At 46.3% G+C, this 26,608-nt stretch overlaps 2 protein-coding genes across 3 annotated transcripts in view; one reads left to right on the plus strand and one right to left on the minus strand.

Annotated features, from left to right (window-relative positions):
- Positions 1–1,325: 1,325 nt before the first annotated feature.
- On the plus strand, positions 1,326–6,914 carry LOC146198653 (uncharacterized). Its single transcript, XM_084592628.1, has 4 exons — positions 1,326–1,518; positions 4,163–4,234; positions 6,019–6,224; positions 6,674–6,914. The coding sequence occupies exons 1-4, from the start codon at positions 1,327–1,329 to the stop codon at positions 6,912–6,914; spliced, it is 711 nt and encodes a 236-aa protein (XP_084448754.1). The 5' UTR covers position 1,326.
- Positions 6,915–22,439: 15,525 nt separating this feature from the next.
- Positions 22,440–26,608, minus strand: part of LOC146198654 (uncharacterized) — a 46,144-nt gene continuing 41,975 nt past the window's right edge. For both annotated transcript variants that reach the window (XM_084594160.1, XM_084594159.1), the window contains one exon: positions 22,440–25,878. In XM_084594160.1, the coding sequence (XP_084450286.1) occupies positions 25,771–25,878 (108 nt within the window). In that variant the 3' untranslated portion in view covers positions 22,440–25,770. The remainder of the gene's footprint in view (positions 25,879–26,608) is intronic.

The following is a 26,608-nucleotide window of genomic DNA, read 5'->3' on the forward strand; positions in this document are numbered from 1 at the left end:
TATATATATATATATATGTGACACACTCACGCCGGTGTTGAAAAAGGAAGAACCTACCGGCATGGGAAGATGTTTCCATCCAGCTCGTGATATCCTCTGAACTCACCACACAAATACGTGTAAAGACCACGCCCGCCACTCTCTGGCTGGAGACATGCCAAAGAACACCTGTTCGCTGCGAGCTATGAAGAAGCAGCGGTATGCGCCACGTCTTTCTTAGAATGCTCAGATCAGATCGGACAACAGGCCGTTTTCAAATACAATGGAAGAACGTTGACGGTTCTGCCAGCGATGGAAAGAATAGAAGGGTTTATACTCAAATCTGTGACACCTGAAAGAAACAGTTTGTGTGCCCTTGTGCAATCGCCCATCACTTTCCTGAGCTTGGAGCGTAAACAACGCTTTTTGTTCTTGGCGAACGCTAAGGAAATGCGGAGTGCAAAGCGCAATAGTAGCTTTTCCTCCATTCCCTTTCTCTCCTGCCCCAGCGCTTTCTCCCCATTTCTACTATTTGCGGCAAACCATACACGGTTCTCGGTGCTTCCGCGGTGTGTCGGCAGTGCACTACGTCGCCCTCGGCTGGTATGTTTTTTCTACGTCTTGTGGCTTCCTGGGCGGTCCATCATGAGGAAGAATTTGAAATTTTTTGGCTCTGTGAATGCTTCCTTTTTTGTATGGCTTGTACCTCCTAACCGAGCAGACTTTCGTCGGTGAACATCCTCCCAGCGTTAAAATATTGCTTACTAAAGAGAGGGTCAGTATTTAAGTTCACGCAGTATAAATGCATTCCACAAAATATAGAGGCGCTTCATGCTTTGAACTCCAGTCTCTCTGCTCGTGATCGTTATTTCCACCTATGTGGCCCTGATGGCTCCGTACACTTTCCATATTTGTTACTTATATATGGGTGCCATTGAGCAATTCTTTGTATGGCATCCGGAAACTGCGAGTTGAATTCTGTCAGCACGCCAAGATGCAAATTTATCACGGTAGTTTGTTCTGGTTCTGACAGATAAACGTATTTTCTGTCGCGCAGTTTATGTTCCTGCTGCTGTTCGAGGTTCAGTCCATCCAAGGACCGCTCCATCTTCAGGGCAAGAGCCAAGTTTCCTCTGGGCTGAAAAACAAGTGCGTTCGGAACTTCTGCACTCTTGACGCTTTCTTAACTTTGTCGTACTTGTTTTCCATGCTATAATTTGACGCTTGCCCTAGCATTAGAACGACGTAGTATACAGCCATTTCCTTTGCCTGTCCCTTTCCCGGCATTATCACCAACGCTTCTCAGGAGGACTATCCTTGTTGGAACTCGCAGTTTCTGTGGCCGTCATGAAGCACGACTCGTGGACACTTTCCAAATTTCGATGGAAGAAGGAGAAGAAGTCGCCAATTCCGCCACGCGCGGACAGCAAGGCTCCGGACAAGGCCCCCCAGCCAACGTCCCTTGTCTCGCAGATGGATCCCGGTGTGGACGCAAACGTTGTGGCCAAATACAAGCGCAGTCGCTACATGGACCGCAAGGTTCGCTGTCTGCACACGTTTCCAAACTGTTAAGGGGATTATACGGGCAAGCAGTCAATTTTAGCAAGGATCGTCTTAAACTGCTTATGCACTTTCCAGCTAGGTCCTGCAGCTAACACGAGGCCGTGGTATGGTTGGTAGTCTGTCGTGTCTACCGCATGACAGTGGGGACAAAGTGCAAGCAGGTCCGTTTGCAGAAATTTGGGCGCTGTCAAAATAGTCCGCATCCATCAAGGAGCCTTGGCTCGCACAAACGTTTCTTTTAACATGGTAACCCTAAATGCCCAGAAAAATCACTGGCACACCTCTGGCTGGTGGTAATTGGCAGGTGACATTACCGGACACCGATCGGTTGGCAGGGTCTGAGACGTCATGAGACCATGTGACATGGGTTAGTAAAAGCTGCCAGCTCAGACAGCGCTTTTGAAATAAAAGAGTGAGATAGGAATCGAACCCTCAGTGACCCTTGGATACTGAGTCAGAGGCGTTGCTCCAAGGCCGCGCTACCAAGTTTCCAGGGCTTCGTTAAAACGGTTCTGTATATCTATGCCGGATGGTCTCTCACATAATGTGGCCAGATTAGACTCCATGTTTCTCAGTATGTGCGAGACAATAAAAGCACAAATTAAGGCCTTAGTAACTAATCGAGTAGCAAAGGAGATGCACGCGAACGAGGATCCGCAAGTCGAGTCGCAAATGGGTGCCATTCAATGCTGTCGCATCGTATACCCTTAATGGAGAAGTTTATGTCTTCCTCGTGTTTTCTACCTTTTCTGTTCCCCTTGTCCCAAGACTGCTGCACTGGCAAGACAAGTCAAGGTTTTTATCACCAGACAGCTCCGTACATGAAGCATTGAGAGTCTGCACAGGAATTCATTACCTCCCAAACATACTTTTCAAAATGAGGCTGCCGAATCGCAGTCCAGTTTGGTGCCGTATGATATTCTTCACTATTATTTTTAGGATAGCATTTAATGTTTGTTTCTTGTATTCGGAGCAGTTACCATATGCAGTAATGCCATACTTTAAAACAGGTTCTACTAATGCTATATAGATCACTCGCCTAAAGTGAAGCGAAGATTTGCCACAAAAGTGATACACCATGGCTGTAATGGCCATTATATTTCTAGAAAGGTAGACGATGTGGTCGCTCCATGTGAGGTGCTGGTCAAAGTGGATGTCCAAATAGAGAACTGCTCGCTCTATTTGCATACCTTCGCAATTACACTGGTAGATATAGTGTTAAAGTAACTATTTTATGGGATTTTTAAAGCATGTCAGTTTCGTTTCATTAACGTTTAAAAAGATGAAACTGTGCGAGAACCAGTCAGCTATTTCACTTATATATATTGGAAACAATTCAACGCCTGTATACGATGAACAGTAGCTTCAAGTGCTAACGCTGTGTCGTCAGCGTATTGAAAAACTTTTGACTCAAGCTGTAGTAAACTCAAATCTAATGCATAAACATTAAAAAGCGTGGGTCAAGTGACTTCTCAACAAGTTATTCAGCACTACATAAATGACGCTAACATAGCAAGAAATGCACAGCACAGGCGCTGACCCCAACTTGTTAAGAAAATTGTTAAGAAACTTGTTAAGAAACTATGGTTTGCCAACTGGCCCAGCAACGTATTTTGCCAAGTGCACTTCTTTGAAGTACACCGAATTTACCATTTTTTAAGATCTCCGTGCGTATTACCAAGCATCACACACTGCAACCGGTCTCTAAAATAATTGACAAAAAACTTGTTAAAATGACCGCGGAAACCAATTGAGCTTAATTTTTCGAGTAGCCGCGTATGGTCTATCATGCCATATGCCTTAGTTAAGTTCAGAAATAAGGCTAACAAAATATGAATATTTTCTAGTGCATTGTAAACATTGTCAGAAAATTTTTTCAAGAAGTGTAGTTGTATTTCTATTTTTGTGAAGCCAAATTGCGGAGCGTTGTTCAAGAAGTATTTTTCACGGAATGATTGCATAACATATATGCAACATGCGTTTCCATATTATACGCTATTGATGACAGTATAGCGATGGGTCTATAGTTTGTAAAATCACCTTTCTTCCCGTGTTTGTAGATAGGCCTTATAACATATATTTTAAGTTCTGGTATATCGCCAGTTTCGAATATACCATTCAGTATGTTCCAAATCACTTCTTTCAAAACGTCAAGGTTTCTGTGAATATTTCTTAGACGAACACCATCATATCCAAGTGTCTTGAACTGCTTCATTCTACATATAATGTTCCATGGGTCATCCAGGGATATGAGTGGCAGATATGCAGTATGTGCACATGCTCGTTTGGGTGGATGGGGTACACGGGCCTACTCTATCTTTCGCAACTTTTCTGTTATGTGTATGAGCACACCGTTAAATTTTTCACACAGAATTTTCACGTTTCACTTTGGAAAATTCTTCTTTACTGCTTCGTCAATGGAATTCTTTTTCTGTACCCATCAGTTCATTCGCAATTTGCAAGGTTTTCTTTCCGTCATGTTTGTTCAGTGAAAACTGTCGGATGGTAAAGGTACCATTTAATAGTGCTTTGAGCAAAGCTAAGTCTTAATATTTTCATCTGTTCTAGTACTTCCTTACCCATGTCTTTTTTGTTTTGTCTCTTTTTTGAAATCCCACAGTTTCTACAAAAGCCCAAAATTGCAGAGGATGTCGCACCGGATGATTTTGGCTCGGCACTTTTCGGATCACGGGTAAGCTTTTGGTTTTATGCAAGAAATGCTGTGTTCCTACTCCGGTGCACCATGGGGATGCACAATAACGTATGCTGCATCCGCAAATACGTGCATGGTAATGAAAGGAGAGAAAAGGAAAAGCAGCGAAAGGGGTATTCCATAAGTTGGCATTGTCAATTTCATCTGGTGTTACGTAAACAGGACGCTAAGACCAGATGAAAGCAGCGAGCAGGGGCTTCATGGTTGAACAGTTAGCAATACTAGAGAACCAGCTGAGCCGAAATGGAAAAAGGTAGCTTACTAAAATACGACCCTTGGTTTAAAGTTCGCACTTGCATCTCACCTGAAACTTGTAGGCGCGAAGAACGCGCGTGAAACGATTACCGATCCCTGCAGGCGACGACCATCGAATTGGTCTGAGATGATGAGCCTCGGTCACCGCTGCTACTTTACCATAGTTCACCATCTCGCATTTGCGTATTTCTGTGGAGTCGTTGGGCATCCTTGGTTAAGTCTGCCTCAATATGCGAAGTCTGCATTAAGAAATCCTGCACACAGTCTTCGCAGTGTTTCCTGTTCTTCCAAAAAAAAAAAAAAAAAAAACGCGTGTAATCTTGTAATCTTTGGTAAGTGACAGACATTGAAGTATGCGCATCCATCATATATTTAACCTTGTAACCGACCAAGCATTTCTAAAACAAATGCCACAACGATTTCTACTACGCCGGGTTCAGCGAGGGGTTTTATATAGCAACGTTGGCGGGAAGCGCGTGGTATTTTAAAATCGCCGTAACTAACGTAGCGTTACACCTAAGTCACGTTAAGGTGTTAAAATAATCTATAACCATAATATGTGTAGCGAAGCTGTACAGTTCACAAACCACCTCGGCCCCATATGTCTCTTGCGGACGCTTGGACTGACAGCGCTGAGCCGACAGCGCTGACGTGACGTTCACACCCACCGCCCGACATCGTTCCGGACGGAATGAACGAACAGGCGCAGACAGCAGCTCAAAGTAGACTGTTTATTTCCCACACAGAATGTGGTATTTGAGCGTGTGGTGTGAGCTCGATAGGAGAGAGAGAAAAATGGTGATGATGATAGCACAGGCCGTAGGGAAAACAAAACTGAAACTTTGGCACGCTACCGAACAACATGCACCCTACAATACAACCCAACTTGCAAAGATACTGTGAGATAGCCGGATATGACCCCATTTTATAGAGCTACAAAAAGGTGCTGCCACCGGCGAACCTTCTGCCAGTAGTCCCTTCTCTAGAGTGGTGGGACGCCGAGCTGAGATGACGTCCGTGCCATTAAGTAGGCTGACAAGGTCGCCAAAAGCCACGGACTCGAGGCCATCTATAGTATAGTGCCCAAATATAGCTCAATGCTGACCGTAAATATTTTCGAATCCAAAGTGGGGGGTGCAAAAGTCACGTCCTCCGCTAAAAAGTACTCAGCGTCGTGTTTGTCTCATTATTTTCTTGCAAGCATACTTTTCCGCCTAAGTTTACAGATGCGGAGTAGTTCCAAATAATTTGGAGAAGACGACTGGAGCAGTGACGAATGGCTGTTTGCTCGGCTGAGCCGGTTATGCCCCTCGCACTCTTTTAAGTATACCGCTGGAGATATCCACTGCACTTGTCAGCACCACTTGATGCAAACTGTCATCGATCACTCTCGACACTGAAGCGTTCTCGCTGTCAAAATATTATGTACGTAAGCGTGTTTGTCCTCGGGACGCGCGCAAGTAGAACTCCTAAGCATTGTGTGACAGCGAGGTATGGTACGCATGCAGGTGTCGTTGCGGACCCTGGCACCGACGGCGCCCGACTCAACCTCTCTGCACGCGACCGCAGCAGCGGCGACTGCCCCGCCCTTGGTGCCCATGTTCCCCACGCGGTCGCTGCTGCACGGCAACTATGGCCGCTACCAGGGCCCGCTGAGCCAGTGGCAGATCGCGGCTGACATGTACATCGACAGCGACATCCGCAGGAGGGGACGGTACGTGCGCGAATCTCGAATTTAATCGCCCTTTCCAACCCTAAACAGCGTTCCTAACTTGCCAGAATTCGCGCTTCCCAGTTGTCATTATAACAATGCACAACTTCGAGCGCCGCACGGAGCGAGAGGACATTTCATGGCGTGTTGCTTGAATAAACTGCACTGAAATTTATTGTTGTGGTGCTCCTGCGTTGCAATTGAAATAATATATAAAGTAACAATTCGCGTACTAGTTTAGCTGCTCAAACAATGCTTGATGAGACGCCATCGTTGGCACGGATCAGTTTTAAAGGTACGTCTCCATTTAAACGTGCGCCAGTATAGGTTGCAGGGCGTCGTTAAAGTAGTCTTTGTAAACACGTATAAATGACATTAGCAGTCTTTCAGTGTTCAAGAATTCATGCAATCGCAACGCTGCAGCTGGTTTAATCGTAGATCACCCGTCGCAGGCGGCGGGTGGTGAGCCGTTCGTGCGACGAGGCGAAAGCGCCCATGGTTCCCGTAGAGCGCGTGGAGCGACGACTGCCTCGGCCGCCGGCCGAGCCCTGTCCTCGGCGCGAGGATGTGGACCGCGAGATGAGGCTGCCCCGGCGCAAACTTGTTCTCAAGGGCCCCCTGCATGCATCCTCGTATGCCCACTGGTACTCGAGGGTGTTCAGCCCGGCTTCTTCGTCCACCGAAGACTGCTGACGCTTCCGGCTGCCAAGGGCCCACATCTTGTTGCTCGACTCGTACGGACGCTGTCAGAACTCAACCTCTAGCTCTCTACTGTTACATACTTTGTTTACAGAGCAGGGAGAGCTTGCAGCTAGCAGAACAGGCAGTGTGTCTGATATTACTGGTCGTGCAGAAAACCAGCTGGATCTTTTTTATACCCTGACTTTTTAGCCGCGACCTACGTTCTATTATGGCTAGCGTGGTGGCCATCGTAAGGTTTGTGTAACCTGATGACAGCTACAATTTTGGCGACAAATAGCTGCGTGTCAACAAGAAAATGTCATGCTCTGAAAACAAATGTAAGGGGGGGGGGGAGGGGAGGGGGGGCTTACATTGAAACTAATGCGGAACACCGTAAATAAAGGCGAGACAGACGGGAAGGCAGGAACTGTAGGGCGTCGTTATAATTTTATGTCCGTTCTGGGATTCCGTGCGTGGCAATCACTCCCAGACTTGGAAATGTGTTCTTGCTAGCAACGTCAGAAGCTACATGACTTATCTTAAATACTGCAGATGCAAGCGGAGCTCGGCGCTCAATAGACGAAATCAAAAGGCACATTGTGTTATTTCAGACAGAAGGGCGGAGTGATATGGTTTATATACATAATGGAACAGGAAAAACACGAGACAAGTAAGAAGCATATAACCGCTGATTTATAATTATTTATTTATTTACAAATACTGTTGGTCATGGGGCAGTTAAGTGGCGGGATGTAACACGAAGAGTAGACCTTAATTCGCACAATTACACAAAGAATACAAATTTCACAAGAAATCTGAAAGTCACATCCTATGCAACGTAATTCTTAACATGAACAACATCAACATTTCGTTTGTTCATGTCCAGTATTATGTTTTTGATTTTCCGCATTCTGTTATGCATATTCGAAAAGGTAGTGATAACAAAGACTGACGGGACAAAAGTGCAACTCACGATAGCTACAGAGGTCCCAGCTTCGAGCATTTGAGGGCGACAGATATGGACATTTTCTTTCCTGACCACACTTCTCAGAGGTATACAGCACTCCTAAAAAGCCCACAGGCTGATGCCTGTGGGCTGAAGAATGTTGTCGAATTAATTGCAATTATATGGGAATGAAGGAAGTCAGTGAACAAGCTTAAAACCGGTTACCACAGCAAGGCCGTTGGAATGTGCCAGCCGAACTTCATTGAAAAATACACGGGGCTAAAGACTTCAACTGCAGTGACAAAGTGGTTCATATGTGTTCATACAGGTTTCAGTATACGATGGTACCTCTGTCAGTAAGGCGTCTACATTCCTTCCATCAAAAAAAGCTGGGTTGGCTTCCAGTTGTTAACGTGCAGATCCCACCCCAAGTTCACACGTTCCGGCATGCATGCTCTGTCGGATTCATTTCACACACGTGAACTGCTAACATAGACGTGCCTTATCAGAACCTGTTAACGTGTTCGCTATCACACATGGCTCCCAGGGCGTTATTAATTTTAAAGACAGCTGCATCATGTGTACTTTACTTTCTTCGTAGTAGATTTTTGTCACACAGATTGCCGTCACACTCAAGTCGGTACCTCATGTCCGCACAGAAAATCTGGCTGGAGAGACTGTCCCGTATCTTGTCAGCAAGACGAAGTATGTTTTCCACCAGTACCTTCTACTACTGTCTTGAGTGACAGCATCTGCAGTTGGTTATTGCGTTTGTAACGCAGCAGTTGTATACCCCCGTCAGCACAACGCTCGAGCGCGTGGCCTGGACGGAGGTATGTATACCTCTCAGAGATAGCTGCTAGGCCCGGTACAATACAGCACGATTTGGGGCTGGTGAGAATAGCGGCTGTCCTCTAGTTATCTTGGCATGGTGTTGGACCCACCGGCCAGCGCTGTGTGGCGTACCTGCAGCACATATTGATACTTCCTCGGAGTAGATGTTAAGAGGCCCTGTAACAACAGTGCCGTGTCGATCACGATAAAATGCCGTAGAATCGATTGGTGTCATATGAGCGATGCTGTATTTTTTTTATTAAAGCAATCCAAAGATGGCGAAATAAAATTTACAAGATGCGGCATATTTGTAATTTTTCTGAACCAGTTCAGGTAAGTTTCTGCGTCGTTTCATCTGGTCAGGTTGGTGCCCAGATGACACGTGCGAGTAACGTTGTGCTGACGTCACGAGTTCACTATTTGTCTGTGTGCCCTTCTGCCAATAGCACCCATTTCTGCTATATTTTCATTGCGCCATCATCTTCACCTTCGATAAATTGATGGAGTATAGGAACATATCCTCTTTGAAACGGGATGGCGGCAGTTACCATCATCCTCGGCTTTTTCTCATTACATTTCTTTGACGTTAATTGTTATAAATGAGTAAATAAATTCATTTTATTGATTACAATATTTATTACTACGCTTCTGACCTTATGTCATATCTCTGCCTTTCAGCCGCCAGTCTTCCTATCACATTTTGCTGACTTCCACCGTAGATTGATTCGGGATCATTGTCATCTTTAAACCCTTAAAGAGGATGGACGGGACTGCATAGACTTTCAATTAGATACCATCACATTCGAGTAGATGATGTTCAATCGTTTCTATGGACTTGCCACAAACTGCGCATTGTGTCATCTGCGTTAAATTTAGTCATGTAGCTGAGAGCTCTAAGGTACCCTGGTCGCTTATGGGGATGCGTTGGAACTGACCTGGGAAAGATTTCTTCGCTTCCTACGAGGCACAGACATTTTGCAACTTCTGATAATGAAAACCGCCGTAGTTAGCTAGTTAGTAATTGTGAGAGGCAAAACGCCAAATACTGGTGATCGATCTTTGGAGGGGCGCTTTTTTCGAAGGCATTCACGTACCGCCCAGTCTATGGCATGAGGTAACTGGACGAGCAGTACTGTGTTTATATACTTTCGCAAAGGTATTACATTCATGGCCACTGATAATAGTTTGTTTACGCTCCCAAGGTTTCACACCACTCCTAAAACTTTCCCAGGCTTATGTCAATTCCGGCTATCACGTCAGCGGAGCTTCAAATGCGCGGAACCTCCAACGTAGGCTCGGGATACCGACACTTTTGTCTATTGTTAAAACAGACAAAATGTGCTTGCTACTGCCACTCCATCAGGGAGATGACATTGAGAATTAGGGCAAGAATGAAGCAATCTCAACAATTCCGCTCCAGTTTCTAAGAAAATTTGCGTGTTGGCAACAATGTGGGACGTACCATGGTCTGTCACACCTTGAGATCAGAAGCTAATTGCTCACTTTTTTTCTTGCTGCCCCAGGCAATGTCTCCATTTTAATATATCCAGCACTACGATGAAGCTGATGAGAACGTTTTATTGATAGGAAAAAGGATACGGGAAGGTTGATTATATTTCGTCACGCCAGGACTAAGGGCCCTTATTTCAGGCTAAGGCTGCTGCCCTGGCTATTTCCACGAGTGCTTGCTGTTCCTGGAGCCCCGGGCTGGACAGGACTGCCTCCCATTCTTCTCACGTTGGCTGTTTTATAGTGTTTAAGGCACTATTAGCCTCTCAGGTTCATACCACATGTTACAAATCTACTTCCTGCCCGCAAAATTTAAATCCAGTCGAAAAGACTTCTGGTTTGAAAGCGTGAAGCTTTGCTGGATTATTAAAGTACGTGGTTTGTAATCTACGTAAATGACGCTGTTCTGCTTTACCTAATTCCTTGGATGGGCCCAGGAACTTTTGTCGCGATAAGCGCAAAAGATATAATATCTGCATATATTTATAATGGCTCGATAAGTCCAAGTCAATCGACGTCAATCCGGGCAAGTATACCAAACTAGCCATGAATTCACGAATTCAGAAATTCATGAATGGCGATGTGCGGCCATATTCTTAGTGCAGTCGTCTGCGCGTGGTGTGAAAGAGGTTCACACCGCCCACTGCCCTTCGCCTTTTCTTCATAGCGCGGCTGATCTTCAGGGCACAGCGAAGAAAGGGAATAAGGCCAAATCTTGTACGCGAGCAGGGGCAGCGCACGAGTAACCGCGTGCTTGCTTGGTAAACCGTCGAAAACGACAAGGAACTCGCGATGCATCCACAGCAGCTATATTGCGCTGCGTTTTCCTTTGCCAGCGACTACAACATGGCTGACTACCCAGGCTTCGTGCAAGCTCCCTATACTGTGTTGTTGTTGCTACTGAAGGAAGAAGGAAACGAAAATGGACGGGCCTGCTCCTGGCTCTGTAGCTGAGCCACCTCCGCTGCCTCGTGCGGACAGAAGAGAGAAAGTAGAGAAGAAAGAAAAAAAAAGAGGGAGAGAAAGACGCGCGCCGCAACCGCCATCGTCCGCCACCTAAGCGGTGGCGGGTGCAATGACGGCTACAACAAATAAAAATTCGGTGGCAGGCTAGCCCCCGCCGCAAGCGGCGTTGACCTACCAGTCCCAGCCACGTAGGACCAGGAATAGCCATCCTTCTCCATCTCCCCTCTCGCAGCGGAAACAGCCGCTGCCTTTTATACGCTCGGCAGTTCAGATGGAAAGGGGGAATAATTTGTCAGAGCAAGCTCTGCTGACTCAGTCACGGTGGCTCGGAAGAAACTCCTCCACCTCCTGTTAACGGGCGAGGGTGACACTCTCTCCCTCGAGCGCCGGGCTTGGCCGGCGTTTGCACACACGCACGCCCACACATTATGACACATGAGCGTTGGGCGGCCAATTCCACGGCGCTGAAATGGCCGAGATGCTGGCTGCTTCGACTGATGCCACGCTGCGCCCGCGCCGGCTGTTGCACATGACGGTGGCGAATCGTAACACGGCCCATAGATTTTAAGGCGAAAGTCTTTAATAGCTCATGATGTCGTGGACAAAATGTGCTCCACTTTTGCGACGGCTCTGATTGGCCGAGGCGGGATGACGTCATGGAGGCCTCGCCCAATCACAGAGCACCCCCAAAGTAGGCACGAATGCGTGCCTTATATGGCTATATGGCAATCAATGATTAATCGCTAGTTAATGACTAAATAAAGTACTTCATTACCTAATTCTTTATATTTAATTACTAATTAGTGCTTGTTGCGTAGCAGAATGCGGCACTCAGGCTTTCGCCTTTCACTACTGTAGTCGCTAAAGTCCCTCGTAATTTTTTCTTTTCCTTCTTCCCACTGTCGCAACAACGGAGTAATTTCGCCCACCTGAGTATCTAACGTGCACTGACATGGGTACTGGACCTCGCCTGCCACCGGCTGTTGCACCTGTTGTAGGTCGTCATACCTGCCACCGCTTCGGTAGCGGACGACGGCTGTTGCGACGCGCGTCTTTCTCTCTCCGTTTTTTTTTCCTTCCTTCTCTATTTACTCATCTGTCTGCACGAGGCAGCGGGGGTGGCTCAGCTAGTCAATAGCAGGCCTGTGCATTTTTGTTCCTTCTTCCTATAGTCACAACACTGACATCGCACAGTACACGAACACCTCTTCATTTTGCCTCCATCGAAACGCAGCCGCCGGCGGTCGGGTGTTGTTGTTGTGGCTGTAGGAAGAAGAAGAAAATGCACGGGCCTGCTACTGTCTCTGTAGCTGAGCCACCTCCGCTGCCTCGTGCGGACAGAAGAAAGAAAGTAGAGAATAAAAAGAAGAGGGAAAGACGCGCTCCGCAACAGCCTTCGTTGACCACCTAAGCGGTGGCGGGTGCTATGACGACCTACAACAGATAAAAATTCGGTGGCTGGCAAGCCCCTGCCGCAAGCGGCGTTGACCTACCGTCCCAGTCCAAGACGGCGATTGCTCTAAGCTTTGTAACCTGTGAATAAGTGCGTAAGATTTAGGAGTGTACTTGAGTTTCTAATGTATATAGTATCAGGTAACATTCCTTTCGTCAACACCACCCAGGGACTAGGCATAAAAATAATGCCGAATTACAGGCTGCAGCATTGTTGAACGCCCCTGAAAATCTTCAACACACAGGCGTTCATCGAATACATTTACACAAAATGTTTTAAGGCAGACGTCGTTATGTAGGCTCATGAGTGTGGACAGGATTTGTGCGTCCACGGAAGGTGTCACACCATCACTGTCGAGACATAAATTAAATGGTCAGAAAAAGAATGGTTGTATGAGGTAGAGGATATTAATTAGAGCCAGAAAAGTCAACTAAAGGTCAAAATATACAAGCACGTCAATATAGTGCGCAGATGTCAAAACATCCAAGTACATCGAAATTGTGCAAAAAACGTGAGAATAGAAAAAAAAATATCCAAGAGAAAAATAAAGTAAAAAAAGGAAAGAGAACAAAAAGAATTAAAAATAGCAAATGAGTTAAGCTGCAAGGGAGTGCAAAAAATCGCAGGAAAGGCTTTTGTTATGAGAGAGATCTAAGTGACTCCAACTAATTTTTTCAGCGAAAGAAGATACACACTGGGGCCGTATTATGGGCCGCTCTATAATTGAGAGCGCTCTAAAACGCCCACTCCTACCGTCGCCATCTTGAAAAGTTGCGTCACGGGATGATGCGATTGCGTCGCGGAGGCGAAAAAACAGATGACGTCGCGCACCTAATTATGCCCGTGGTTTTAGACTATTTTTGTAGAGCGCGATGAAACGGTCTAAAACGTTTTAGAGCATTTTTAGAGTGAAAATGGCGGCGGCGTCCGCGGTGGAGTGGTGGCTGCGGCGCTGAAGCGGCAACGCCGGCGCGAGCAACGACGAAGGGCGGTGTGTGAGAATGCGTTCTACTTGTTCGGCGAGTTGTTCCGACGCCTGTTTCAACTTGAAAATGCTAAAGCGGAATGATGGTGAGACGAATGCGCCGATGAACTGTGATGAAACTCGCAGTCGACCGCTCTGACGGTGCGGCTGTCATGCGTGCTCCATTTTTTTTTTTTTTTTTTTTTTTTTTTTGCCTTTGGCGAATTTCGTCTCCGTAGGTAGTCGGCCTCTCATAACTGACGGTGAGCAAGTGCGTGCGTCATACCCCTGTTACACGGGCGTTTTCAACGGCAGTTCAGTTGGCGGTCAGTTTAACTGAACGGCAGTTAGCGATGTTACACGGCAGCGCCAACTGCAGTTGAAATCTCAACTGCGGTTCAGTTCAACTGAGGTCGGCGGTCCCAGTTGAACCAGTCAATTGACAAGGTGGCTGTCAGCGGACGCACCGCATCGACCGAGTCGGCGGCACTTCCAACCGCTGTGCGTTTTAAATCACATGAAAGGTTGCTGCCTTAGCTAACGCAAGTCCCAGCCTGCAACTTTAAATACTCAAACGAGTGTCAAAACACAAGCGCGCGAAGCGGCAGCAAAAAACGACGATTAAGCAGCGAAGCCAGACGCACCTCAAATGGATTGACTTGGCTTTGTGTCGAGTTCATTTGTTCCATACTCGAAAAAGAAAACTCGTGCAAAATGTGCAATTTAATAATATAAAGTGTGCAAATGTTGTACAAAGTAATTTATATATGAAAAATAAAGCACTTTTTTTAGTAAGAATTGCTTGCATGTGGAGGATCACGGGATTCTGGGGGTCAACTGAGGTTCGCGATATGTTCCGTGTAACTACAGTCGACTGCCGTTCAGTTCAACGTCAGTTGGAACGCTGAACTGTGATTTAACTGAACGGCAGTTGAAATTGTCCGTGTAACACGGGTATCAAATGGCTGAACTCAACTGCTGCAAAGTTGGCGCTGAAGGGTGGTTGGGCTCCGCAGTGGACCCAAAGCAAAAGGCGGAGGCGAAGGCGACATACAGTGCAAAACGAATGAAAACGAGCGAGGTTGGTAGTGTACGCTCAACCGCGTTGCTTTTCCCCGTGTTCGTTCCAACTGAAGCATTTGTGTGCGAGACGTTCGTGTGGACATAAAACCTTATTTTGCCTGTGCTCCGCGGTCAATCTTTCTTTTGTTTCTGTTTCTTAAAGAAAAATAAACAAAGCCCCGATTACACTGATTTCGATATTTCTCCGAGCAGTACCTTTACTTCAGACGATGCGCAAAAGCCGGCACTAGCCGTGGAATCAGCTGTTTTACTGAAAAGCGCCATTTTCATGGTTTGGATGGATCGAATATGGGATGGAATATAGGAGCGTCCCCTTTAAAACAGGGTGGTAGCAGTAAGCAGTAGCTATCATTATAGTGTATTATCATGCTCATTTTTTGTTTACCTCTGCCAGCGCGCCCTCGCGGCAAAAGAAACTACAAGGTCAATTCAAGCAACCCGCGAGAGCGCTTAATTGCAAAACTAGCTGCTTCATGATTTCTTTGATGACGTTGAACTTGAAATGCGGCTTCATAAAAAAATTAAAGCTGTAGTTAATTTATTCACATGCTATATCTATAAAGTTAGCAAACGGCTCCTTGACGTGCGAATAAATCTTTTGCAGTGAAAATAAGCGGCCCGGGGCGGCACCTTGGCGATCATTGGTTGTTTCCGATTTTCGTCACACGTTGACGTCTCGCCGAAGCGTCACGGCGTCGACATTTTGACGTCACGCTCTAAAACCTTAGCGCGAGTCCCGTAATTTTGCCCTTAATTTCAATATGAGTTTAAGACAAAAAATAATTAACTAGAAAAGTTGAGAATGGTCAACTCCAGCACAGTGGCCAATTTTCCATTGAATTTCAGCTCTGCCTCAATAATTTGCCTACACCAGTCTTCCTGGTATCAACACAAAGATGGCATGTTGAGTCTGCTAGGAACACCAGCATGAGCTCAAAATGGAAACAGCATTTTTGGAGGACAGGATAATTGCATGCTTCTTACAAGACCCCTGAAAAAGGAGGGCCTAGAATAACAATACATGAGGAAAGCCTTGAAACATAGTGCCAATAAGCTCCCAAAACACCTCAAACATGTCCCACAGCAGAATGGTTTGGGACGCCCTGTTAAGTGTCGTCTCACTTGGCATGTTTTGGAAATTTCTTTGGGGCTTCTCTTGCACATCCTAATCTCCCATAATCGGACATAAGGAATCCCTGGGATGTTCCTGGGATCCTGTGTCGTCTGGGAACCCCATAGTTAAGATGCTAGGCTGTACAATGTTGTGCATGTTAAAGTTCCCCAGGTGGTTGAAATTACTGTGCAGCCCTGCACTGTGGCACCAAATTTTCATCTCTTTCAGCTTTGCCACCTTCCTCTCACAACACGATGCTGGTGTCCACTGTAAAAGTGGGACAGATAATGTGTCTTTCCTTTCCTGTAACCCCACCAACCAAACCAAATTTATTATTAGTGGCTGGAGAATGCCACGAATGTTCTGGTCATATCTTACAGTCTTTGACCAAACGGTACCACATAGATGCTACGAATCACTGATGCAGCGATCTGCAGTCTAACACCTCGGAGAGCACATACGAGGAGTGTATGATGAGCCTTTGAAAGAACCGTTGTATGAGTAGTTGCCATCGTCTACGGTCTCAGAAAGCGCCGCGCTTCTGGCATCCTTCAATCTGCAAGTACAGGGCACTCCCATACCTCATACCGACCGAATCCATATCCTGGAATGGAGGAAACGCCACTACTCTTCAGCGAATAGATCAATCTGTAATCCAGATCAGCCGCCTGCTCAAGAGAGTCGCCAACAAGCATAAGGGCATGCGCGAATCCAACCTTTTGCGCCTCGTACAAGCCTTCGTTTGTACGCGCACTGCCTATGTTGCCCCTTACCTTCGCCTCACGCGAACAGATCGGGAACGACTGGATGCATCACTGCGCAAGGCATACAAGACAGCATTGGGTCTACCCATGTCCACTTCCACCACCAAACTGATGACCCTCGGGATCTCCAACACAGTCGACGAGCTGATTGAAGCGACTAACTTCCCAATATGAGCGCCTCTCGCTGACACATGCGGGTTGTGTAGTACTGAGCCAGGTAGGAATCACTCCTCTGAGGGCGACTTCTACGTATATGGACCTCACACCTGAGCAGAGACTCAGTCTTCGTATACCTCCGCTTCCCAAACATATGCATCCAGAGTATCATACAGAGCGCAGAGCCGACCGAGCCCGGCAACTCCACAAACGTTTTACCGGTCGCCCCGACGTTACGTACACAGATGCCTCCCACCACCCCCGTCGCCCCGCTATGGTTGCGGTTGCATTGGCACCGCACCGAAATTGGCACAACGCCTGCAGCGTCCTCAACGCCGCAACTGTTACCACCGCGGAAGAGGTTGCCATCGCGTTAGCTCTGACCGACAGGCAATTCGTAACTTCGATGCAGGTCGTATATCCCGACAGGCACACACTATCCTCCGATCTCTCCCCTTACCGTCTACACCTCATCTTCTCATATGGACCCCTGCTCATGAGGCACTCAGCGGGAACGCACAGGCGCATGCTCTAGCCCGAGAACTCAGCTACCAGGCGAAGCACCCTCCTCAGCCTGCCGCTTCCTCTGAAACTCCCCAAGGCACTCATTCACGCCTTGTTACATACACGGACATCCTCCAGCATTATCGGCTCGAACGGTGTCTATACCCCCCTGCACATTGGGAACTATCCCGGTGCGAGGCCGTCCATTGGCACAAAATACAAACGGGAACTTTTCCTAACCCATGGCTATATAGCAAAATTTTCCCAATTCTTATTGCACCTAGCTACAAACACTGCTCACAACCGGCCACATTCATTCACATGGTGTGGACATGTATACGACAACGCAGACAATACAGCTACAGTGGATGCGTGGGAGTCCCTCCTGCGTACCACCGAGCTCGCCCAACAGCGCCAGCTCATTTTGCGCGCATTGGAGGCCGCAGAGTCCCAAGGGATCCCTGCTGACCTCCTCTAAGCAGTGCAACCAGTCTTTCGGCTGGTTCCCCTTCTTTGGGAGTAAATAAAGAGTATCATCATCATCAGAAAGTGCCGCAGCATTGACGGTGACAAGAGCAGCAGCAGAGAGGGAAACTTTTCGCTTCGGCTCGCAGACTGACCTAGGTCTCGGTGATACTTCTGCAGGGCTGTATAAAAAGCCTCGACGAGAGAGCACGGGACATTCACAATGTCATTCACCAAGATCATTGGAGAATGTTTCACTTGACTGGCTCAAAGGCACAGTTGCTTAATCCCAAAAAAGGACGACGATGCAAGCCTCGACTGTACGCGATTGCAGGCGCTTGACGGTCACCAGTGTGATCTACTGCATCTTCGCGTTAGTAGTGAAGGAATGGGACGGTTGGGCCGAGGTAAATGGAAGACTGACAGTTGGTAAATGAATTTCGCCGAAAATGGTGCCTCAAGGATAACATTTTAGTGTTGACTCAGTGCCTTGAGGTTGCCCACAAGGAATGTTGAGGCTTCATGGTGTGCTTTATGGACGTTGCCTATATATATATATTATATATATGCTGTCACACATTGTGGCATATATATGATATATATACCACGAGAATCAAGAAACCTGCATCACCTCTATAGTAATTTGCCGGCGCATTCTTTGAGCCAGTGACAGTATGCAAAGGGCTCAAACAGGTGTGCCCAATGTTGCTGCAACTGTACATACTATGAACTTCGAGACTAAAGCAAGCATTCATTAACTTGGGTCTGAGCTTCAAGCTCCATTTCACATGGATCAAAATACCCAACAGCTGGAAACTCCCCGAGAGGACTGCTAGCTGTTGGCGGATAAACTTGTCCTGCTCGCCAAGAATGAAATGCAGTTGCGAGACTGGTCATCATCTCTGCGGATCAGCTGGCTGCACTTTTTCAATCGAAAGAAGTCTGCTGTAATTTGTTTTTCAGATGCCATAGACAACGATCTCGTCGTGGCTGCCCAGTAGCGAACTGATACTGCAGGCCAGTGAGTACCGCTACCTTGGAATTATCCCTCAGTACCGAAGAGGGCTGCAACTTACAAAGACCATCTGCAATGATCATCGCAGCAGGCCAACAGCATGCATCTAGAATATCTCTGAGTGTCTATTGCGCAAGCTTTGTAGAGTGGTACATGTACCTGCAGCCTGCCTTTCACAATGTCATTATATGCCTCTCCGCAGCAACGAGAGCATGGTTTGGACGGGTACAGCATTAAGTTAGCTGCACAGCACTCGTTTGCGAGTCAAGTGGCATAACAGGTCAGATTGTGGGCAAAATGAAAAATCCAAGGTTGCTTGTGGTGGACACACTGTCGGGGCAACTGGTGAGAAGCACATCTCACTTAGTTCCCTACCAAACAAGAGGCGGCGACATGCCGGGAAAAGGAGAGGACTAAATGTTTTTGAAGATCAGGAAACAAGTCCCTTCCTTGAGGAACTGGGGATCAAAACCAGTGGGCAAGAAAAGCTGCCATACCTACAAACCAGAAATGGCTGCAAAGGGAAATTGGCAATATTAAATTGGACAGATTTACAATAAAACCCAAGTGAGGATGTAGGATCTTGAGGAGTTGCTGCTGTTTCTTAACAATACTGTGACAACCTAGACAACCATAACTTCAAAGAATTCCATGATTCACGACGTCATGAGATTGTACGATTCCATAAGGAGGCTGCCGAGCCTTTCTCGTGTCATACACCAAGAGGCGAGCACGCCGGACCGTGAAGCCATCAAGCTATGCTAGCAAACGTCAGTGTCGCAAAGGCCAGTTCCATTCCGTGCATGACAAGTGAGCATTGTGGGTTGTTCAAAATTTCCCCGCATGGTCTGGATTTTCTGAACAAGACGCCAAATACAAACAAATTTACCGCTGAACAAAAGCTTTAAAGCAATGGTTGTAACACCTGTGTCCTGAAACTTGCCATTGCACGTCGCACAGTTGAGGCCCATTGTTTCCATAGGGCCCTAAACCATTATGTTCTACCACAGTAATTTTATTACATGTGAAGATAGTGATTTACTGCAGCCAGGCCTCTCCCATATCCTTCCAATTAACCCGGCCCTGTGTCAGCTGCTTCAATTCGATCCCGGCAAGCCTCCTATTCAGAGTTTTAATCGTTTTCGCCCTCATAAAACTGGTGAAACATCGTGGAACTGAAAGGAGGGGCAACCAAACCAGCATCCGGTTCTGGTGTTTCCACCATTCAGGCAGCTCGAAATGGGAGCAAGAAACACAATTTGAAAAAGAAATTCACCCAGAAAATGGGCCCTAATATCATCCCCCCGAACTTTGTTTCTGCCACCCCCCCCCCACCTCGCTACACATGCCTTTCCCTGGAATCCAGTGCATCACACTTCCACCAGTTATCTTGCCTCTGCCTTAAATGACCTATCCATGCCCATTTCTTTCCATTCTTTATTAGAATGCCATTAACTTGGATTTGGCCCCTTCCCCGTTAAGCCCGCTTTCTGCCTCTTTAAGCGGTATTCACACAGGGAATTCCGGCAAGGATGGATGTGGAAAAGAGGTGCACGACGTCATGGACTGGGAAAACTCGCCCCTGCTCCCGAACTTGCACATTCACATGGGCAATGAACAGTCGCCGAGAGAGGCGTCGACTGTTTCAAGCCGCAAGCAAGACAGGAACGGAGACGTACACAAGGCAGCTGTTTCTGACCAATGAACATTTCTTTGCCAGGCAGGGAAACACAAGTCCAGTGAAAAAAAGCATGCAAACAAAATAAACAAACTCCTCCGAAAGGGAATAGGTTGGGGTAGATCTTATCTGCTCGTGCCCCGCCGCACGCTTCTTTTTCCCTCTCGGGAAGTTGGGGAGCATTTGTGCCGGCCAGTTGAGATGTTCCCCTACCCGGAGACGGTGGGAAAAAACTGAAAGATCCCGCACCCAGCAGCCTCTCGAAGGCGTGACGTCAGCACAGTCACCCTCACTTAGAGAGGGATTCCAGCCCTCATGTGAATACCGCTTTAGAGTACACCTACTACTTTTGTTCCATATACTTTCCACTTGGCCTTCCCTCTTTTCGTTAGGCTCCACGTTTGTGCTCCATTGGTATCTAAGACACAGCTGTTCACTTTCCTTTTCTTATACTCTGCTCATCACTGCATGTCCATGTTTGTGAATCTCGTTTCTTGAAGGAAAACATTACACAACTTTCAATTATTCAGATATCTAGATGCACTACCACTAAACGGCATCAGCAACAAATCGCAAGTTTATTACTTTTTGTAAAGAAACTGAAGCGGCTGGCTAAATGTCAATCACAACATTGGAGACTAAAATAATACCCCTTTTCTTTATTTACCATATACAGCTGGCCTCCATTCTATGCCTTAGGCAGGAGTGAGTTTTACGTTGTAGATAAGTCATGGAACAATACATTTCTCAATAAGAGAAAACAATGCAAGAGCGTAAAATAAAACAGTGCATGCGTGAAATACTTATATACAAAACTACTCTGAAAACTTTCTGAGAACTTTCTATTCTGAGAACAGCACTATTTTGAAGCATATGAATAGCTGTTTACTGCAATAGAAAACTACAAATGATTCTGGAAAAAAGTGCACATTCAGCATGGCAGTGGAAATATCAAAATGCCTTTAGTTTAGCTACACAATTTACCTTAGTTGTAAACATGCCCTAGTACACCTACGCTATACTTTATGCCAGCAAACTAACAAATGAGGAACTTATGGAACATTCTTGGCTACAGCAGCCAAGCAAGAAATGAGTCTGAATTTGATGACTGTTTATCTACTAATAATTGGGAAAAACTAAAGAAACACTGAAGTACCTAGTTTTTGAGACTTGAATCAATCATGCAAAATATTAGCCCTCATAAAATGCTACACAGAAGGATTGGGCATGGATCTGTTATAAAATGTATATAGCTTTAAACAAAAGTCATTAACATTGACAACCCACCAGAGGACGCAAGAGCAACGTGCCTTGAAGTTTAAAGAAACAAATTTCTTGAGACTTCACACGATCAACACAATACTGCAACATACCTCTGATATTTATAAAACACAGCATCACCTAAACTCCACAAAACGACAATAGAGACAGCAATATAAGCAACTATATTTAAGGATGACATGCTACCAATTGACTACAACACTGCCCTAAGGCATTTGCCTTCTGTGTTGGTTCATAGGTGCCAACGTCTCCAAGCTATGAGGGACGTGGTAGAGGAGAGCTGCAGAAATTTCAACCAGTGGGAGCTCTTTAATGTGCAACTGACATTGCACAGCACACGGGCACCTTGCTTCTCATCTCCATCAAAGTCGCCTTGGCTGGGATCGAACACGTGCTTGTTTTCTACAGTCGAGTGCCCTAACCATTGCACCACTACGGTAAGGCAAATTTTATTTCATCCACTATCTAAATGGTAGGAAATGCTTAAATACTAGACACATATATAACATCAACATCAGACTTAAGCTAAATGTTTTCCTTACATAGTAAACACTCATTTTCCATCCCTTTTTACATGTTGCATCGCAGCTTGTACTGAGATGTTTTTCCTCTTTGCATCCCAATCATGAGACATGTCAATTACACCTTTGCTGCCACAAGCCAGTTACAGCCACCCAAATAAAGATGTTCTTTGTCAAGTGTTAAACTACTAGGTGCTGAAATGGTAATCTGAAAATACTCTTTCTCTTGTATATTTTGATGAAATGATTCACTTTTCCCCCATGTGAAATTAAAGAAAATAAGGTAGACCAATGCAGAACGTTTTAATAGGTGCGTGTGCATGCTAAAGTTACATGACAAATTAATTCATGCACAAGAAATAGTTGCTGACCAGAAAATTAAGAAGGCTAGAAAACAACCTGATTTCAATGTCAACATCAATGCCTGCGAGAAAAGAAGGTGGGGGGGAATCAATCGAACATTGTTTTATGCAACAAACTCCTTATAAACTTTTTCTACACCTACTCTCTCTCATCTGTACTCCTCATAAACTCTTTTTCTACACCCTACTTTCCCTGCCTGTGTCTGACTAGCAGAGTGAACAAAGCGAAGCATTGGTACCGTATAAACGCGTGTAAGGGCCGCACCCGTGTATGGGCCGCACCCTGTTTTTCCGAAGGAAATATTAAAAAAAAAAAATATCCTTGTAAGGGCCGCACCCAAACTTTCCACGACCCACGCGGGAATAGCCCTCGCAATGCATGCGCACAGGAACTTCCACGTGCTGCCTACAGATGACGCCCGAGGCCGCGGGTCATCATCATCGTCAACTTTTTCTCCCTCGCGACCACTATCCATATCGGCATCAGTATTACCAGCTCCATTTTATTGTGGCTGTCAAGGGCACGCGAGTTGTAGCGTGGCAGTTTGTTCTAGTTGTGGCTTTCGTGCGCTGTCTGCTTTTGTTCATGAACTTGCGCCCAGCGTAGCAACTTTAGCACGATGGGCAAGTACCCGAATAGCTACACAGCCGGCTTTAAACTGAAAGTAGTGGAGTTTGCTCTTGAACACGGCAAGCGTGCGGCGGGCAGAAAATTTGACGTGGACGAGAAGTGCGTCCGGCGATGGTGCCTACAAAAAGATGCACTGAAGAACTCAAGTTGCAAAAAGCGCGCCTTCCGAGGCAAACCGTGCAAGTTTCAGGAATGGAGAACGAGCTGCTCTGCTACGCCATGGAAGTGCGGAACAACGGCTACGCGTTAACCACGGACATGTTGCGGGTGAAAGCGCAAGCCTTGGCGCGTGCGAAAGGCATACCGCGAGACGACCTCAAAGCTAGTGCAGGCTGGATGCGAAGATTTTTAAAGAGGAAGGGCCTGTCCCTTCGGCGAAGGACCACGCTGTGCCAGCGGCTGCCGCAGGACTATACTGACAAGGTGCTCAGCTTTCAAACTTATGTAATCGGTCTGCGCCACGAGCACAACTACATATTGTCACAGATAGCGAACGCCGATCAGACCCCCGTGTGGTACGACTCTCCCGAGAACTGCACAGTTGACGTGAAAAGGACGAAGAGTGTCGTCGTGCGGACAACCGGCGCGGAGCGCCAACGGTGCACAGTTATGCTGTGCGTCACCGCGGACGGGCGAAAGCTGCCCCCTTATGTTGTGTTAAAAAGGAAAAAGGTTCCTAAAGACGCTTTCCCCAAGGGAGTAATAGTTCGAGCCCAAGAAAAGGGCTGGATGGACGATGAGCTTGTGCTCGACTGGGTTAAAAGCGTATGGCAAAATCGCCCAGGCGCCATGTTGGCCAAACGGTCGCTCCTCGTCTTGGACAGCTTCCGCGGTCACTTGACGGATAGGGTTAAAGAACGCCTGCGCAGTATCGGCAGACATGGCCGTGATTCCGGGTGGCCTCACCGGAATGCTGCAACCCATGGATGTGAGCATTAATCGCCCTTTTAAGGTAGAATTCCGAAGACAGTACAGAGAGTGGATGGCAAGCGACGATCACGAAGAGACGCCGACCGGACGACTCAAGAGGGCACCGCTCGCAACTGTGCTTGGGTGGATTGTGTCCGCATGGAACTCCGTGTCTGCGGACATTGTATCCCGCAGTTTTAAGGTGACCGGAATATCCAACAGTTTAGATGGGACTGAAGACGATTTCTTGTGGAATGACCATGCATCAGAGCACAGCAACAGCTCGGAGTCGGAAGACTCCACGAGTGAAGATTGAGCCTAGAATAAATGCCGTACTGCTCGTTCCCTGATTGGTGTGTTTTTAGTAGAAAAAAAATTTTTTTTTTCGTATATTCCGTGCAAGGGCCGCACCCCGAAAATTGGCCCTCGAGTCTGGAAAAAAAAGTGCGGCCCTTACACGCGTTTATACGGTATGTTACTTTTGTGGCCCTTAAACTGTGTATATGACAGACTCAGGGTGACATACCTTGAACACATTATAGAAAAAAAGTTGCCAACCTAACCTTAAGAGATTACTGCACGGGTGTCTCCAGAACATGACCACCAAATAATGCATGCTAAACATCATTTTCTAAAAATGTGCAACACGTCATAGCAGCCACACTATTTATGTCAGCAAGCTTTGCAGCTCTTGATATGATAGCATATGCAGGAAAACCATGTCGACACAGACCTTTTTAGAGAGCGACATAGAAAGCTTAGCTTTGCATAGCAAAAAAGTAGAGCTTGCTAAAGAAAAGCATGTAGCAAATACCCATACAAGAAAAGCGTACGAAACTATTTTTCACCTCCCAATCTTTTCAGTGTACAGTCATTCAGAAAGCTTACAGTAACTCATGTGAACAGCAATACAGCAAAAAGATGAACGCTGAAAGCAGTATGCAAGCAGTCAGCACTTGAACACAATTTAGAATGTTACGGCCACATTGTTGACATTATCCAGATGAACCTAGAGCAGATACCACCAAACACTGGGCTTCTTTGAAACCCTTGTGTGTATTCAGAAACTAAACACACTATGGTGGTTCAGTGGTTCACATAACTGCAATGATTGCATATCTGAACTCCTCAATCTGAGCTAGCTGTAAAAATATAGGTAGGCTTATTGGACCAGTCATGTCAAAATTGTTTTGTCATCATTAGTACTATAAAAAAAAGAAGGCATAGATACAACAAAAAGAAAAAAAAAAAAAAAGAAATTATGAGGGTCTAATATAGGCTCGGATATCCTTGGCTTAGAATGATTCATCAGTTCTTTGCAACTGAGGCTTGACAGGCAATAACTGGCCCTTCATAAAAACTTTCTCTACCTTTGTTCTCATCAGCACTTGCCCCTTTATGCTTAATTTTTGACTGTCATAAAACAGCAATGCTCACCAGTAGAAGACTTCTGACTGATTTAATTTTGCATCGAGTTGAATTTTGTAACAAGCTGCTGCAATTAAACATTAAAAAAAAAAAAAGTACCACCCATCTAAAGAGCCATTGGTGACCTCTAAACGCAATCCTTTCCATGACAGCGGCGAATCAATGAAATGCACGCAGTTTCCACACCTATGCTTAAAAGTTGCAGCTAAGTAAACATCAGCCCAGAGCATATCTGCAGGAAGTAGACACCCATTCCCTGGACTGTGTGTTCACTAGCAACCAGCATTAACCAACTTCCTGGCCATCTGCACAGCTCTGGACGTGGGCAATGTAAAGAGAGCGTGATGAGCAGGCATGGCTGCACAGAGGACATGGCAGAAGAGACTCCATCCCCTGCAAGTGAAATGACAGTACTCTGTTCATTTCCGGAAGCCAGGACAAGACTAAACATTCTACAAGCGCACAGCCAAGTGAAGCAGTTAGCACAGATTATGCGCACACGGCTGCTGTTAGCTGCAAACACCGGCAATTTCCACGTACAGCTTAAATATGTCTAGGCAATAATAATTAATAAACTTATTACAGTTAAATCTCATTACAAGAGACACGGTTACAACAGACATTTGAAAATGGTTTGGTCGGTTTTCCTATGTTTACTATGTTAACAACATCGTATACATGGTTGCAAGAGACACTCGGTTACTAAGGGCAACTTTCTAGGTCCCTAGAGTGAATTCTTCACTATTTAGAACAGACACAAGCCGTAAACGTTCATGCAGCGCGACTGACGTCGTAGTAATTCGTGTGCGCTGCTCTTTTTATCCCTTTAGCTCCATTCTGTTACGTTCCGCAGCTGGATGTCAGATCTCACATGGTTGCCAATATTGTCTCACTGCACCGGAAATTCAGCCATTCTGCTTCTATAATTGCAGCCGCGCTCCTGCACTGTCTGTTGAGCTGAATTTACGTTGGGTTGGATTTCCGTCGCAGCTTCAACAGCGCCTGTCACTTTGTGCGTCGTTAGTCGCAACAGTCGGACTCCGGAGATGCCGTCATGTTTACAGTTCTAGACGATTCATCTGCTGTAGTTTAACATCAGACACAAACTAAAATGTCTACAAGC

Source organism: Amblyomma maculatum, chromosome 2, assembly GCF_055883805.1.
Source record: "Amblyomma maculatum isolate TAMU_Amacu chromosome 2, ASM5588380v1, whole genome shotgun sequence".
Classification (NCBI taxonomy): Eukaryota; Metazoa; Arthropoda; class Arachnida; order Ixodida; family Ixodidae; genus Amblyomma; species Amblyomma maculatum.